Source organism: Procambarus clarkii, chromosome 2 (genome assembly GCF_040958095.1).
Source record: "Procambarus clarkii isolate CNS0578487 chromosome 2, FALCON_Pclarkii_2.0, whole genome shotgun sequence".
NCBI lineage: Eukaryota > Metazoa > Arthropoda > Malacostraca > Decapoda > Cambaridae > Procambarus > Procambarus clarkii.
The window spans coordinates 40,856,278-40,871,594 of record NC_091151.1 but is presented as its reverse complement, the minus strand read 5'-3'; the positions used below and the strand labels follow the sequence as shown (position 1 = coordinate 40,871,594).

General features: G+C 43.6%; 1 protein-coding gene across 1 annotated transcript; it reads right to left on the bottom strand.

The window, feature by feature from the left end:
- Positions 1–13,012: 13,012 nt before the first annotated feature.
- LOC138366276 (integumentary mucin A.1-like) lies at positions 13,013–14,491 on the bottom strand. The gene is made up of 2 exons (XM_069327288.1): positions 14,362–14,491; positions 13,013–13,488 (listed from the first exon to the last, which is right to left on the bottom strand). The coding sequence occupies exons 1-2, from the start codon at positions 14,489–14,491 to the stop codon at positions 13,013–13,015; spliced, it is 606 nt and encodes a 201-aa protein (XP_069183389.1).
- Positions 14,492–15,317: the final 826 nt, after the last annotated feature.

Genomic DNA, 15,317 nt, shown 5'->3' with positions numbered 1-15,317 from the left:
CCCTGTCAAGCATGCTTATTCCGTGGTAAAAGTTGGCCAACACTGAGAATTATATTCCAGTATTTAAAAATAAAACTTAAGTGTATTGAAATGGTGATGGGGAGGGAGGGAGGGGGAGAGAGAGAGAGTGAGAGAGAGAGTGAGAGAGAGAGAGAGAGAGAGAGAGAGAGAGAGAGAGAGAGAGAGAGAGAGAGAGAGAGAGAGAGAGAGAGAGAGAGAGAGAGAGAGAGAGAGAGAGAGAGATATAGAGAGAGAGAGAGAGAGAGAGAGAGAGAGAGAGAGAGAGAGAGAGAGAGAGAGAGAGAGAGAGAGAGAGAGAGAGAGAGAGAGAGAGAAGGGGGCGCATGAAGGAACCAGATCACAGCCGACATACAACAAAATAATCACTCAACAGTTGGGCTCATTCCTAAAGGATGCAACATTTATAACGGGTCTCCTACAACAGGAGCACGCTGTCTACCTTTCACAGAAAGGTGGCATTCTAATGGAAGGGGACAAGGGCAGTAACTGTTGTTGGGAGAAAGGAAATGGCGCAAACGAAAGGGAGGAAGGGAAAGGGAGGCAGGCGCTAGAGTGGGGGGGGAGGCACAAGGGTAAAAAGAGACGTTGATGGAGGGGCGAAACTGTTCGAATCTTTCCCTTCGACAACAAATGATCGGGACACCATTTAAACATCAAAGCGAAAGGCATTTCAATGCTTCACGAAGCATGTATTACGGCCTATATAAAAGCACAATCCTCTCCACATAAAAAAGACACAATACGTTCGGGTGCTTTTCTCCCCCATTCATACACAAAATAATTAACCTCGAAACGCTTTACGGAGAGCAATTTATAGACACAATGATACTAAATGCTATCACACCTCTGAAATAATTCACGACGGACGGTATTGGTTACTCACTCAACTAGAAGAATGTAATTTTAACACCTGTTGAACTGTGGACGGCGAGGGGCAATAACAAGACATTGAAGATCTGATATGAGTTGTTGTTGTTTAAGATTCAGCTTCTAGCAACAAAACGTTCCAAGTATCACGGGCTATGGTGAGCCCGTAGTGGACTTACCTGGCACAGGAGCGGGGCTCTAACTTGTATCTGATATGAGGTTTCAGCCAATCTGATGTAAATCTGGTAAATAACGCATTAAAATATCTCTTTTCTAGCTCGGATAACGATGAAACACTAGAACAGAAATAAAATTTTCTAAAATTTTTTTTGTAATTTCCTCATAGTTGACAGGCCCAGTAATTTCATACATAGTAAAAATAATAATGTGATTGATACATTAAATTAAATATTCTCTATTATCAGGAAGACTCGGAAATGTAATTTTCAATGTCTAGTAACAACAGTATTAAAACGACCTTCAGAACCCAGACACAACAGTATATAAACATCTTACTAATCCCATTTTACATACTCCAAAGCAAACATCTGAAGCATTCAGCTCGTGTGAAGCACTGAGGCAGCATCTTATAGACTTCCTTTACATTAAAAACCAAAACAAATTAAGATTCAAGATCACAAACAAGCGGAACAAAACGGCGCAATCTGAACGCCGAAGAACGCATTTCAGTCAGAAGAGAATAAAAAAAGGGAACAAAAGAGACTCGGAGAGTGTTAGGAAGCGCAATCCTATCTCATGCCAGAGCGGCTTCAGTTCTCGCTAAATGGGATAATACTCCAATGTTTCTATGTGTAGGCTTATGGGAGAAACGAGGAGATGGAATCGGGTGTGTGTGTGTTAGAAGTATCTATATCTATAAAAGAGAAAGTCTGCCTGTCTAAGGTAGGAGGCCAGACGGACAGTTACGGGGAGTTCGAAGTCGTTCCTTCATGAAGTGGAGGAAATGTTCAGGGGACGAATCTATATAGTTATATCAGTTGTATTTGGGGAAGAACACACACACACACACACACACACACACACACACACACACACACACACACACACACACACACACACACAAACACACAAACACACATACACACACATACACACACACACACATACATACACACACACACACACACATATATATAATTATATATATAATTTTTGAATAACCCTTAACTCCAGCTCCCATGCATCATTTTCTTCTCTCTTCCCACATTCCCTCTGATCATCTAATTTTACCCTCTCATTTCCCCTTTCTTTATTCTCTCTTCTAATTCCATCTAAATCCGGATTTTTTTATCCTCCTCTCCCCCTTCTTCCTCACCAAATCTTTATAGATAATGTTTATGTCCCCTTTCTCTCTCATCTCTCTCCATTACCAACCTTCCCTAATTCTTTAATCCCTCTCTTCCTACTTGCCTTCCTCTCCCTTTCCCACCCTGCCTCTCTCCTTCCCTTTATCTCCATTCTCTATAATTATTCCTCAAAGACAAAAAAATTTCTCCGCCCTCCTGTTCCATCATCCTATCCCATCTTACGTGACCCGTAAATCAGGGGCAAGGGTAGTGATGGAAGAGGAGGGGAGGCGATGTGGGAGAAAAGAGGGAGGGGGTGATGGGATGTAAAAGGAAGGGGGGTGATGGGAGGGGAAGGGGGGGGTGATGGAAGGGAAAGGAGCTCGAGGTTTAACAGCTTTTTAACACGTCGTTTAACCTCACACGATAAACAATTCGCCTTTTTGGACTTTCTCTCGTGTGTTTCTCTTTTCCCTTCCTTATTCCTCTTTTTATGAGGAGATGGAGATTAGAGGAGGCGGGAGGATGTGAAGAGAAGTTGAAGGATGGGAAGATAAATGGGAGGAGGAGAGGGCGAGTGAGTACAAACATCGATAACTATTGAGATTGTAGAGGTTTAGAATGAGGCTCATAAGTCAGGTCGGGGGTTGGAGGGAAGGGTGGTGATGGTGGTAGTCGTGGTCGTGGTCGTGGTGATGGTGGTAGTCGTGGTGGTGATGGTGGTAGTCGTGGTGGTGATGGTGGTAGTCGTGGTGGTGGTGGTAGTCGTGGTGGTGATGGTGAAAGTCGTGGTGCTGGTGGTAGTCGTGGTCGTGGTGGTGGTGGTGGTCGTGGTGGTGGTCGTGGTGATGGTGGTAGTCGTGGTGGTGATGGTGGTAGTCGTGGTGGTGATGGTGGTAGTCGTGGTGGTGGTGGTAGTCGTGGTGGTGGTGGTAGTCGTGGTGGTGGTCTGAATGTGTGGTTTGGTAGTCTTGACGGTATGGTAGTGCTATTCATTACTCAGAATGCGTGCTTAACCCCGTACTTCAAGTTCAAGTAAGTTTATTGAGACATGAAAAAAAATACATCTCAAAGGGATAGAGTAGCTTAGGCTACTTCTACCCCCAATCCCCCGTACTAACCGACCGTTCCAACTCAATATGCAACTCCGTACAAAATACAACTGTTTTCCCTACCCAGAACCGTACAAGCCCAACTATCCCACCTAACCTATCAAGGCCGGGGCATAAAAATCGTCAAATATTACGGTGCTTCAATTTTTTCTGGCGCGTCGCATTTTGAACGGCTAGGTCCGTTAAAGACCGTTAAAGTCCGTTAAAAATGCGACGTATTATATGAAAGGACTAGCACAAGGGTCACACTATGGCCATACACGTCAAAATTATATAATTAAGGAAATTCACTTGAGAAGAAAAGGCAAAAAAGATCACAGAAAACTAAACCAGTCTTTCCTTTTCTTAAATGTAAAGAAAATGGGCATCTGGAGTCGGGGGGGGGGGAAGAATCATTCGAGAAACGTCGAGTGTGATCTTCTTTTGTTTCCCGGGCAATAAGTGCTGATCAGAGCGTGTCGGATCCCCTTGATCGTCACGGGGGAAGGGATTGGCTACGACAAGCCACTGGTAACAGGCGTTTCGCTTTTGTTTTCAGCAACAAGGGGCACCATCTTTACTGGCTTTTGCTCTTAAAACCAGCATGTCTGCAGCGGTCAAGTTTGTCGTCTGTCAACTTTCCTTGGCCTGCTTACTTTATTGTCTTATATTTTATGCTTTATTCTTTCTTTTTAATCCTTAATTTACTGATCTGTTTCTTCTGCCTTATCTTCTCTCACCCCTATATGACTCGCTCTTACTACCACGTATTATATCTTTCTTCTTGCCTCCTCGCTTTATTTTGGTCTCCTCCATTATTTGCCTCCCGCTCCTACCACTTTCACTCCCTCCTCTAACTCCTTCCCATTATTATTTCCTATCTTTTCTTCATCCCTCTTGATAAATCCTCCCCCTTTTAGTCTTCATCCTGTCTAGTACTTCTTCCTAGTACTCCTTCTCAGTTCTTCTCCTTCCTGCTCCTCCTTCCCCTTGTCTTGACCATCCTGGGGAAAGGTATGGTGCTGACACACCTCTGTTATTTCCGACTCATGTTCACTTCCTTCTGATAGCGTCTTGAGTAATACTTTGGTCCTTTTTTTCCCCACCCGAGGCGAGGAGCCGCCTTGAGCCACCCTCTGTCTTTCCCTTTCTCAAGTTGTTAAAGAGGAAAAGTGTCAAGGAATATAAAAGAAAACTTTACAAAAATTTTTTGAATATATTGATGAATTTAACATTATGATTGGATTGCATATTGCAATATTCAGCGCGGGTCAGAGAAGCGTCATATATGTATAAGAATACTTAAAAACATGCACATGTATACAGCTAGGCGAGACTGTATGAAGGCTTACGTGGTTTCAGTCATGAGCTAGCTGTATGATACTAAGGTTTCTGGCCATTAATACAGCTCTCCCAGACTATATGAAGGATTACAGTGTGTCATGACCAAGCTCTGTGATACTAAAATCCATCTCGCAGCATGGTTGGTCATACAGGGGCATGAAATCAGTAGTCTGCTCTGATCAATTTTGGACGCTTTATAAGAATATGCTCAAGAACACGCTGGAGAGAAGGGAGGAGGAGGATAAAGTATTTGCAAAACTTCAGCGACTTCATACTGGGCAGGTCTGAAGGGTCTAATGACTTGACATTCAGTAATGTGGTGTGAGAGTAAATTATGAGTTTCTATAGATAATTTTTTTTATTAATACATTAGATACATCTGCATTAGTGCAGCTGCCCTAGACTATATGAAGGGGAGTACAGTGTGTCAAAAAAGCTAACTAGGTGATGCTATAAAATCCCCATCACACAGGATGGTTAGTCATTCAGAGGCATGTCTGCACTATAGATAACATTGGGAAAGAACGCTAACACTCTACGGTCTCCGCTTCGAACATTTCACTATCTCCTACAGCTTGACATACATGAAGACAAAAATTATTGTTACCATTGGGAAAAAGCAAAATAAAAAGTAATAAGGCATATTCTGCAAATAATAAAGTAGACATGAAGCAGCACGAATAAGGTCTGCACATATGTTAAGCCAGACATGAAGCTACACAAAATTAAAAATTAAAAAGATACAAAACAAAAAAAAACAGACAACGGACGGGACCTCAGTATTATCATCACACGTAACTGCTTACACTTTCAAATAAATATGATAAGATATTTATCAAGATAACGCACGGAACTGAAAACATTCTATGGAGCTTCGAAACTACTTATTTTAAAAAAACTTATTTAACAAATGACCTACAAGTTTCAAACTGCCACATCGAGGGTTTTTTTCGACATTCAATAATCACTATTGCCGACTGAGATAGATACAGATAGATACTTAATTCATTGACAAATGTTTGAAATAAAATGGACGGTAATCCAACGAGCGAGTGAACACTTGTGGAATGCTCCGTCAAAACGTTATGGCACCGTATATGTATACGTCATATACCGACCTATAGAAAAGATTCACCATAATCTCTAAGGCCGGGTTCGACCCTAGCCAGGGAAGAGACTACTGACCACAGATTCTTAGCTGTTCGCCACTGTTCATCCCGCAGCAATTGAGAACATGGTTGTAAATCTGATTGGTGGTTCGTATTCCAGGGAATCCTAATAGGGTAAGGCTTATCATGCGCTGCAGAAAACGGTGACCATTAAGCGTGATACAAAGTTACAATTCATCTGCTCCTATACTAATATTATATAGCATATATAACAATTGAGTTAAACGGAGATCACATTATTCTTGGTACTTCAAAATATATATGTTAAAGAATTACTCCAACACTTTAAGACAGTGAAGAGCGACAGCTGATAGTATACACCACCTCTTAAGTTAGGGGCGTTTAGTTGAAGCAAAGACACGCTGCCCCATTTCCTACATATATTTATATATTAGTTACAATGTTTATACTACCAGAAAGTGAAGGCTTCGTATTGCTAAGCTGTTTCTGTACCTGGCCATTTCCCTGTCCACGGCCCCTAGGAATGATTTACAGGTTGAAGGATGAAGTCCCATGAAGAAAGATACAAGAGATGAATTATCAAATTAACTAATGGAGGACACAGGAAGAATAATTATATGATAATAATTCAGTGAAAAGGAAAGGAAGTTGTGAATAATGAGAATGTGTAAGATGATTCTCAACACGTAGAATTACGGGAATACTGTAAATTGAAACAATGTATATAAATTTGATAAATTTTGAGTCAGAAAAGACTTGGGTAAATACTAATTTGGAAAATTTCTTGAACTTTGGAACAAATTAAAGGGTACTATAATAAACGTGGGAACGATGAATTGTTTCAGTAATATGTTAGACATATATATATAGGAACGAGTTAAAATAATATATAAATAGCAGCTCCTTCGTATGGGTTAATAGGCCAGAATCAGTTTCATTTATTCTAATATTGTTACGAATAAACTGTTCCAGATCGTTAGTACTATAGAAGATATAAGCTGCATCTACCTTAAGACCAGAGCAAAAACAACGTAAGTTTCATACGGCACAAGAAGATTACTTCACCATTAACACTGCAGCAAGATCACTTCACCATTAAGGTAAAAGATTTCCTTTCGTAAGATTAACTTAATCAAAGACAAAAGAGTAGTTAGTTACCTTCAAAATGATAAGAATATGTAGCCACCACCACCATCACCATCACCACAGTCTTCCCAACACCATTTGACGACCACAAATAAAATCACCACAATCACTACTACTACCACCAACACCACCATTGATACAACCATTATTCACCACTATTCACATACCCATACCATCACCACCCTATATAACAGTACCACAAACCTGCACCACAATAACAGCCACCATCACCACCACTCCATTAAGACCCACGACTACCACCACTCCATTAAGACCCACGACTACCACCACTCCATTAAGACCCACGACTACCACCACTCCAATAAGACCCACGACTACCACCACTCCATTAAGACCCACGACTACCACCACTCCAATAAGACCCACGACTACCACCACTCCTTTACGAGCCACGACTACCACCACTCCATTAAGACCCACGACTACCACCACTCCAATAAGACCCACGACTACCACCACTCCAATACGACCCACGACTACCACCACTCCTTTACGAGCCACGACGACCACCACGACAAGTGACCAACAAGAGCGGAATTATCAGTGGGAGGGGAGCCCCCCATCCCAGGTGCTCTCCCCTCCCCCCAGACAAACCTCCACACAGACCCACACAAATCCCTGATAAAGACGAGACTTTTCCCACACACATCTGGGATGTTGGGGGAAGGGAGGAGGGGGGAGTCAGAGGAATGAGGGGAGAGGGGGAAAGGGAGAGGGAAAGGGACAGGCAAAAAGGAAGCGAGAAAAGACGCAAAGGAATAGTGGAAGGGAGAGAGAAGTAGATGACGAAAGGGGGAAAAGTGCCGAGGGGATAGAGTAAATGTGTGCAGAGGTGAAGAGAGAGGTCAAAACATTTCGGTGTAAAAACATGAGAGTGGAGAGGTGTGAAGAGAGAGAGACGAGGAAGTGGAGAGAAAAGAGAGATGAGGAGAGGCGTGCAGAAAGGAGAGGGAGACGACGTAAAGGATATCACAGAATGGAGGTACAAGGGAAGGGAAAGGGGAAAGCAAGGGGAAAGATGGGAGAACGCAGATAAGGTGACAAGAGCCCGTAAGAGATAGCAATAGAGGTGAGGGGATATAAAGGGGTTGAGAAGAGGCACAGGAGAACAGGTCAGAATATGTAAATTGCAACAGAGGAATGTTTACTAAAGAGGTGGAAAGAGTTGTAGAGCATGATAGAAATACTTTAGGACAGACGAAATAGAGACCGAAAGAGACAGGAAAGGTAACAAAAGAAACTGGTAAAGTAAACAATAAAGTGCATCGGAGAGTGATACACACAGAAACGAGAGAGAGAGAGAGAGAGAGAGAGAGAGAGAGAGAGAGAGAGAGAGAGAGAGAGAGAGAGAGAGAGAGAGAGAGAGAGAGAGAGAGAGAGAGAGAGAGGGGGACACCTGATCCGGAGGCTCTTATCAAGGATAGGGTCAATGGGAGGTCGAAGAGCGATAGTGGAGTGAGAAAATGGGTGTTTGAGAGGAGGGGCGGGTGAGAGGAGACGCGGGTGAGAGGAGGGGCGGGTGAGAGGAGACGCGGGTGAGAGGAGACGCGGGTGAGAGGAGACGCGGGTGAGAGGAGACGCGGGTGAGAGGAGGGGCGGGTGAGAGAGCCGGGTGAGAAGATAACAGATGAAACAGGAACGACGTGAGAGGGATGTTGGAGTGAAAGGAAAAGATGCAAGAACTCGATAAATGTGACGAAACAGAGGAGTTAAGGAAGGTGGTGAATACAATAGCAAAATGAATATCTGAGGAGTGAGAGGTGAACGAGGGCGATGATGTAGATAAATGGAGAAAACGGAAGGGAGGGAGGGAGGGAGAGGTAACAATCAATAGACTAAATACATTAAAAAATTAGCTGAAAAGTGTGAACACCAAAAAGTGTGGACAAAAATATAATCAAGGTAACTAATGAAGAAGAGATGGAAGATGATGCGAAGCAAAAGGAGGAGAGGAGTGGAGTCATTAGGAATAGAGGTGGCATCCAGCCGGCCTAATCTGACCTGTCTTATCACTCCTCGGTCCACACACGGGGCTCAACTCCCAGATATCTGGTCACCAGTCCAGGCTCTACACACGGCGGGAGAGAGAGAGAGAGAGAGAGAGAGAGAGAGAGAGAGAGAGAGAGAGAGAGAGAGAGAGAGAGAGAGAGAGAGAGAGAGAGAGAGAGAGAGAGAGAGAGACAGAGAGAGAGAGAGACAGAGAGAGAGAGACAGAGAGAGAGAGACAGAGAGAGAGAGAGAGAGAGAGAGAGAGAGAGAGAGAGAGAGAGAGAGAGAGAGAGAGAGAGAGAGAGAGAGAGAGAGAGAGAGAGAGAGAGAGAGAGAGTGTGTCTAGGGTTGAGCAAGTGTCTAGGGTTGAGCAAGACAGAACGGAGTGTTCTACCTATATTTTACCTCTATTCTTGTGCCTACTATTAAAGTTTCACCAACAAACACTCTCTCTGCCTCCTCCTTTCCTCCCATATAAAGCCAAAATACACAAAATATTCGCTATAGGAATTCAACAGCGAGAAATATAAGCGTGTCCCACCTAAGCCTCACTTACCCATGACTGTCTAATCCGAAATAATTTTCAAAACGTTTATAAAATGAGTAAAATGCGAGCAGCATCACTAAAACACCATATTTACACTCCGTCATACACGAAACTGCAGATCGAGAGAGACAAGCCATTTTTAGCGACTGGATTATTCTGTCATTTCCAATATCTTTGCCTACGAGACAAGCGCTTGAAGATAACGCGGACCTCTGGCAGCGGCGTTCCTTCCGCTCAACTTATCCTCCATACAATTGGACGATAAGGCTCTCTTGGAAGACAGGTCAATGGGATTTTCTTACGAGTGAATTTTGAGTCTGTATGGCAGCGACGGTTGTTTCAACGTATCACCAATGTGATGGGTTAACAAGGCGGAGGAACATTTCCATGTCAGACCAGTGATGTGTATGTTCGTTTCAAAGTTGAAGCAGCATGTTTTAAACAACTTTGCAATATAACACACAGAGATCACACTAACGTGATGCATCAAATGAACAAATCCACAAGAGCCGTGACGAGGCTACAGGATCCAATAAGTTCAGTAGAACTTCGGTTTCACCTCTTTTACCCTTTCGTAGCTCAGTCGATTAAGGCAGTGTCTGGGATGCTCCCAGACGCAGGTTCGAATACTCGTCACGGCCCTTGTGGATTTGTTTATAACTAACCCAACACACACACATGAACTAAAGTCACTTTCTTATCATGTATGTGGGTTGGGCAATATTTTCAGCTACGTCACTACCTTTCCTCTTCAATGTGTAATATATTAATGAGTCTGCGACTTGGGATGTATCGTATCGCTGAATTTTATGTCTAGCAAAAACGCAAATGATGAATGAGTTCTGATACAATTTGCAGCAGGTTAATGCTTTTAGCTATATTATATATATTCAAATATATTTCCTGCAGCGGACTGACACATAGGGAAAAGGGAGTTCCTACATCGGTAATAAAATGTGTCAATATTAATCAGTATTCATCCATAAAATATAACAGCATATTTAGTCAAGGTATTGGGTCCAAGTAATCGTTCAGGAATGTTATAGAAAAGCAGGATACATCTACACCAAATAATTCGACTATGTCATCATGCTGTGTTAGTACCTAAGGTATCAAATGTGTGTTAAGTACCAGTCAAGTCATTATATTCTTTTCCGTGTTGGACAACTGTTTTCTTTTAGTTTGTATTTTTCCTCTTGTGCCCTACTATACATTTTCATTGCGTTCTACTTGATGAAATACAGCAACAATTTTTCTAATAACTCTTGGGTTTGTGTAGATCATCAAGTAATATTTTATTGTTACGTGTATGATGATGATAAAAGTACAAAGTATGTGCCTTACCTAGGTGTACTTTCAGGATGAGTTACGCTTGTGGTGTCCCGTCTTCCCAGCACTCTTTGTCATGTAACGCTTAGAAACCACTGACGGTTTTGGCCTCCACATTCTCACTTACTTTGTTCCAACCGTCTATCACTCAAGAGAAAAATATATAATATTTGTTATCATCTTTGTTTCCTTTGCTTGTGGCTCCTTATTCTTCAAGTTGCTGGTTTCAGGAATTCCTCTTTGTCAATTTCGTCGACTCCCGTTATTATTTTGTAAGTGATCATATCACCTCTTTTTCTTCTATTTTCTAGTTTGGGAGTGTTTAATGCCTCTAGTTCCTCTTCGTAACTCGTTTTTCAGTTCCGGATGCCATTTAGTAGCATGCGTTTGCACCTTTTCCAGTTTCTCTGTGTGTTTCTTAAGATTCGGGCACCATACAACTGCTGCATACTCCAATTTTTGTCTCACAAACGTCTTGACCAGTTTCTTCAGTATTTCACCAGTTATATAATTAAAAGCGATTCTGAGGTTGGAAATCGATGCATTATGCTCCTCGCACAATGTTCTTTATGTGTTCATATGGTGACAGTCTACTAACCAGAATAACCCAGAGATCTCTCTTTTTGTTCTTAAAGTTCTTTCCACATAATAGTGTGTGTGTGTGTGTGTGTGTGTGTGTGTGTGTGTGTGTGTGTGTGTGTGTGTGTGTGTGTGTGTGTGTGTGTGTGTGTGTGTGTGTGTGTACTCACAAATATGTGCTTATAAGATCGAGTGTGTGTTTTTGTCTTTAAATTGGTTAGACACTTGCTGCAACTTCATATAATTCAATAGTTTCATATTCTATATACTTTCAAGGTGTAATTAATGTCCGGGAATATAGAGTGTGGAGTATATCATATATCACGGCCATGAATTAATCTTAAGACAGATGCAGCACGAATCCCCTTCATTGTTGCTGGGAGTGAGATGGATCTCCGAAGCTTGGCTGGCTCTTCAAGCAGTCCAGAACATGTTTCATTGTCTTAGCACTCTGCTACAGCTGTGTGTGTGTGTATTTACTATTTCTGCCTGCAAGAAGACAGGCACAAATAGTAAATAGCTGTCAGCTCTTGGACTCCGCCTTTCTAACCGTGTGTTGTCTAATTTACCGACTACCGACCTAATTTTCCTCTATCATATCTTTTACAAGTTTTTTCTCTCAAACACACATCCCCAAGATGCAGACTGTAGCAGCTGTCTAATTCCTAGGTACCTATTTTACTGCTAGGTGAAGAGGAGCATTAGATGAAAGAAACCCTGCACATTTATTTCTGTCTCGATCGGGAATCGAACCCGGGCTCTAGGACTACGACCCCAGAGTGCTGTCCACTCGGCTGCGAGGATATGTGTGTGTGGGAGGGGGGGGGAGGGGTTAAGTTTAATTTGGTATTTACTCTCTTTTATCTCTCCTTCTTTCCCCCCTTCCTCCTCCCCTTTTCCATCTCGCTGCCCCAAGGACTGGCGACCACCTGCTCCCGAGTGGAACAACCATCACTATTACAAACCTTTCATGGTACCAAGCAGGCTTCTCGTGGAGTACATTCTCTCGTTACCCTTCCTCCAGGCGGTCTTGAGAGAGATTATAGGAGTCACCAAATGATGACATCAACATGATTAATAACATGACGAATTCCTTGTGAAATTACGATTTCTTGGAATATAGCGGGTAATAATATTACGATTTATAAGAATGTAACGTGTAATCATTTGTCTTAATATCTTATAAATTCTACACGAGATATTGCACAAAAAAGTATTATATTATTGAATGTGACCGAAAGGGTAAGATCAATGATTCTAGCACGAAACTTTTATATTTTAATTACATTTTTTCTTTCGCTTCAGAAGGAAGTTGAAAAAATTAACTCTCCAAAGTTAATTTTTACAGTTTTATTTGGGCTGACGTTAAGAGATGCGTTTCGTTAACTCTTGTTAACATTGTCAAAGGCAGAGTTCGAATGATTACAAATTGTTGTTGTTGTTTTAGATTCAGCTACTCAGAACAAAAAGCTCCTAGTAGCACGGGCTATGGTGAACCCGTAAGTGAAGGCTCTTTGGAGCCATTATCTATATCAATAGCTGATACCGGAGATATGGGGAAGGATGGGGGTCTTCATGGTGGTTTTCTACCCTGGAGGGCTGGCTGTACCTGTTAAGGAGCTGGTGGGTTAGTGCAGACCTCTAGATCTTCCACTGTTTCTTTGGCTGAGACTTGCTGCAAGTTGACATGGCCGTGTTGTCGTTGGAGTTTGGTGAGGTGGCCTCCATGATGAGGTCTTGTACCGAGTAGGTGTCGTATTTGTGGTGCGGCGGTGGCGCTCCTACTAAGATTACCTCGTCTGTGGAGTCTATAACCTCAGGAGTTGGTGGTTTTGTCTTTGGTCTCGCAGCCTGAAGTAGGCTTAAGTGTCGTGGATTGGTGGTAGAAGCTATTTCAGGAACGTTGGTGGTGCTGTTAGTATTTGTAGACAGCACGTCTGCTAGAGCGGCTGCTGAGGTGGTGATGGTAGGAGTGTTGGGAGCTGGAGAGGGAAATACCTCTGTTTGTGTTGTCCGGGTCTTGGGGGGTTCTGGAGGCTGTGTTGAAATCGACCTCGTAGTCGTCCTGGTGGTAGTCTCCGGAGTGGTAGTGGAGGCAGTGGGACTTGCGCCAGGGGCTGTAATGGGGGCCAGGCCATTGGCCAGATATAATGTGTTCAGTTCACTGACAAAAAGGTGGTTGTCTGGTCCGGCAAGCCTTTCCGCTAGTATAATAAAACCAGGAATAAGTCCTGCACGTGATGCTGGGGGCTGTGAAGGAGCCCGTGGGACCTTGGGTCCCCATTGTGATGGCTGGGTCGCCTGGTGGGAGGGGCCACTCTTTGGTAAGACTGAAAAGTCTTCTGGTCAGTTGGTGGGAGCTGAGGTGGTGGGTTGAGCGCCTGGGGCTCTGGTCGCGAAGGTAGAAGGGTTGTTTCTCTTGGCTTCAACCTGGGCCTTGATGTTTTCCTGTCTGCGGAGGCAGCGGTAGGAAATTGAGGGGGTGATTGCCATCACAGAGCAATCAGCGATAAGGTGTTACCTTGCATATGGAGTAGTGATGGTCCAGTGCGCACAGGCTGCACTTCTGGACGAGGTGTGGACACTTAGTGGGGTGGAAAAGCTCGTAGCACTTGAAGCACTGCTGGATTTCATGGTATCGTTCCTTCTTTTACTTGGTGGGGTGGTATTTGTAGGCCGAAGCAGAAAAACCTTGTGTGGCAGCCTGGGTGGCCGCAGCTATGGTAGTGAAAGTAATCTTCATTGATGATTTGTCGGTGCTGCAGAACTCTAGGTTGAATACACCCACGTCCGGATTTTCGTCCTCGATATTGTCCATCATCTTATGTTGCGGTCGATCTGCGATCCACTGGCTGGTCTTGCTGGTAAAACTTCTTCCGGCCAGGAACTGACGTGGGAAGTGAGGATGTAGGTGGTGCTCCTTGCGAAGTATGGCATCGTTGGTCAAGAGTTTTTCTAGTTCTTTCTCACTTGAAATAAGAGTACGATACCAACACCTTCCTGACTAATGTCAGTGGGTGTGATGCCGGCCACGTCTTTCAGGACCTTTAGAATATCGCTTTTCCCGAAAGCATGACCGTCAAGGGGAGTAGCTCTAACCTTTAGACCTTTGGGTCGCATTGTGTCCAAACCCTAAACAGGTAGCAGTGTGAATGTGGCTTGGATTGCAAAGTGTTTTGCTGAATGATATATACCCGAGGATGAGATGAAGGTGAAGGACCTCTCTAACGGTCAATTCGATGCTAGTTGGCTATTGCCAACTAGCACCTACTTACACTCTACAAACTTCCAGAACCCGACGGAACTCCAAGGTTTCCAGTCCAGTGACGTCTTCAGTGAAGACCTTTCTCGCTCTATCCCACTCTTCCACCATCAATCCATCCCCCTTCCATCTCCCATCCCTCCCTCACTCCATACCTTCCTCCACCCTCCCCTCATCAATAACGTAAGGGAGGCATTGACAACAAGACGAGGTCCTCGACGCTTTACAGACTTATCTAATGCCTTATGGCCCTCGTGAGGAAGGGAAGGGTCCCCGGAGAGAGGTCCCTAGCGAGAGGGGAAGAAATAGGAGAGAGGGGAGAAGTGTTGGTAAACGATAGGCTGAAGAGGAACGGTAGAAAGGAAAGATTGAGTGAGCGACTGGTTTCTAGGTATGAGCCAGGATACGGTCCCTACATTTTGGCTCCTAGGTACCCCATACCTTGGGTATGGACTCTGGGTTTGGACCCAGGAATGAAACCTATGTATGACCTATGGGTAAAATCCCAGGGTATGGTCTTGGGTATTGACCTTGGGTATAGTCCCTGAGATTCCTGGGTATAAACAATGAGTGTGAACCCTGGGTATTGACGCTGGGTATGAAGGGTATGTAACAACCCCGTCACATTGGTAGAAGCCACAATGTTACCACGAACCACTATACACTTTGCTATATAGGGTAAAG

Coding starts and splice junctions, on each gene's coding strand:
- LOC138366276 (XM_069327288.1), bottom strand. CDS start 14,491: ATGCGACCCAAAGGTCTAAAGGTTAGAGCTACTCCCCTTGACGGTCAT. Junction 13,489..14,361: donor CATTAGTCAGGAAGGTGTTG/GTATCGTACTCT, acceptor CCCCCATTACAG/CCCCTGGCGCAAGTCCCACT.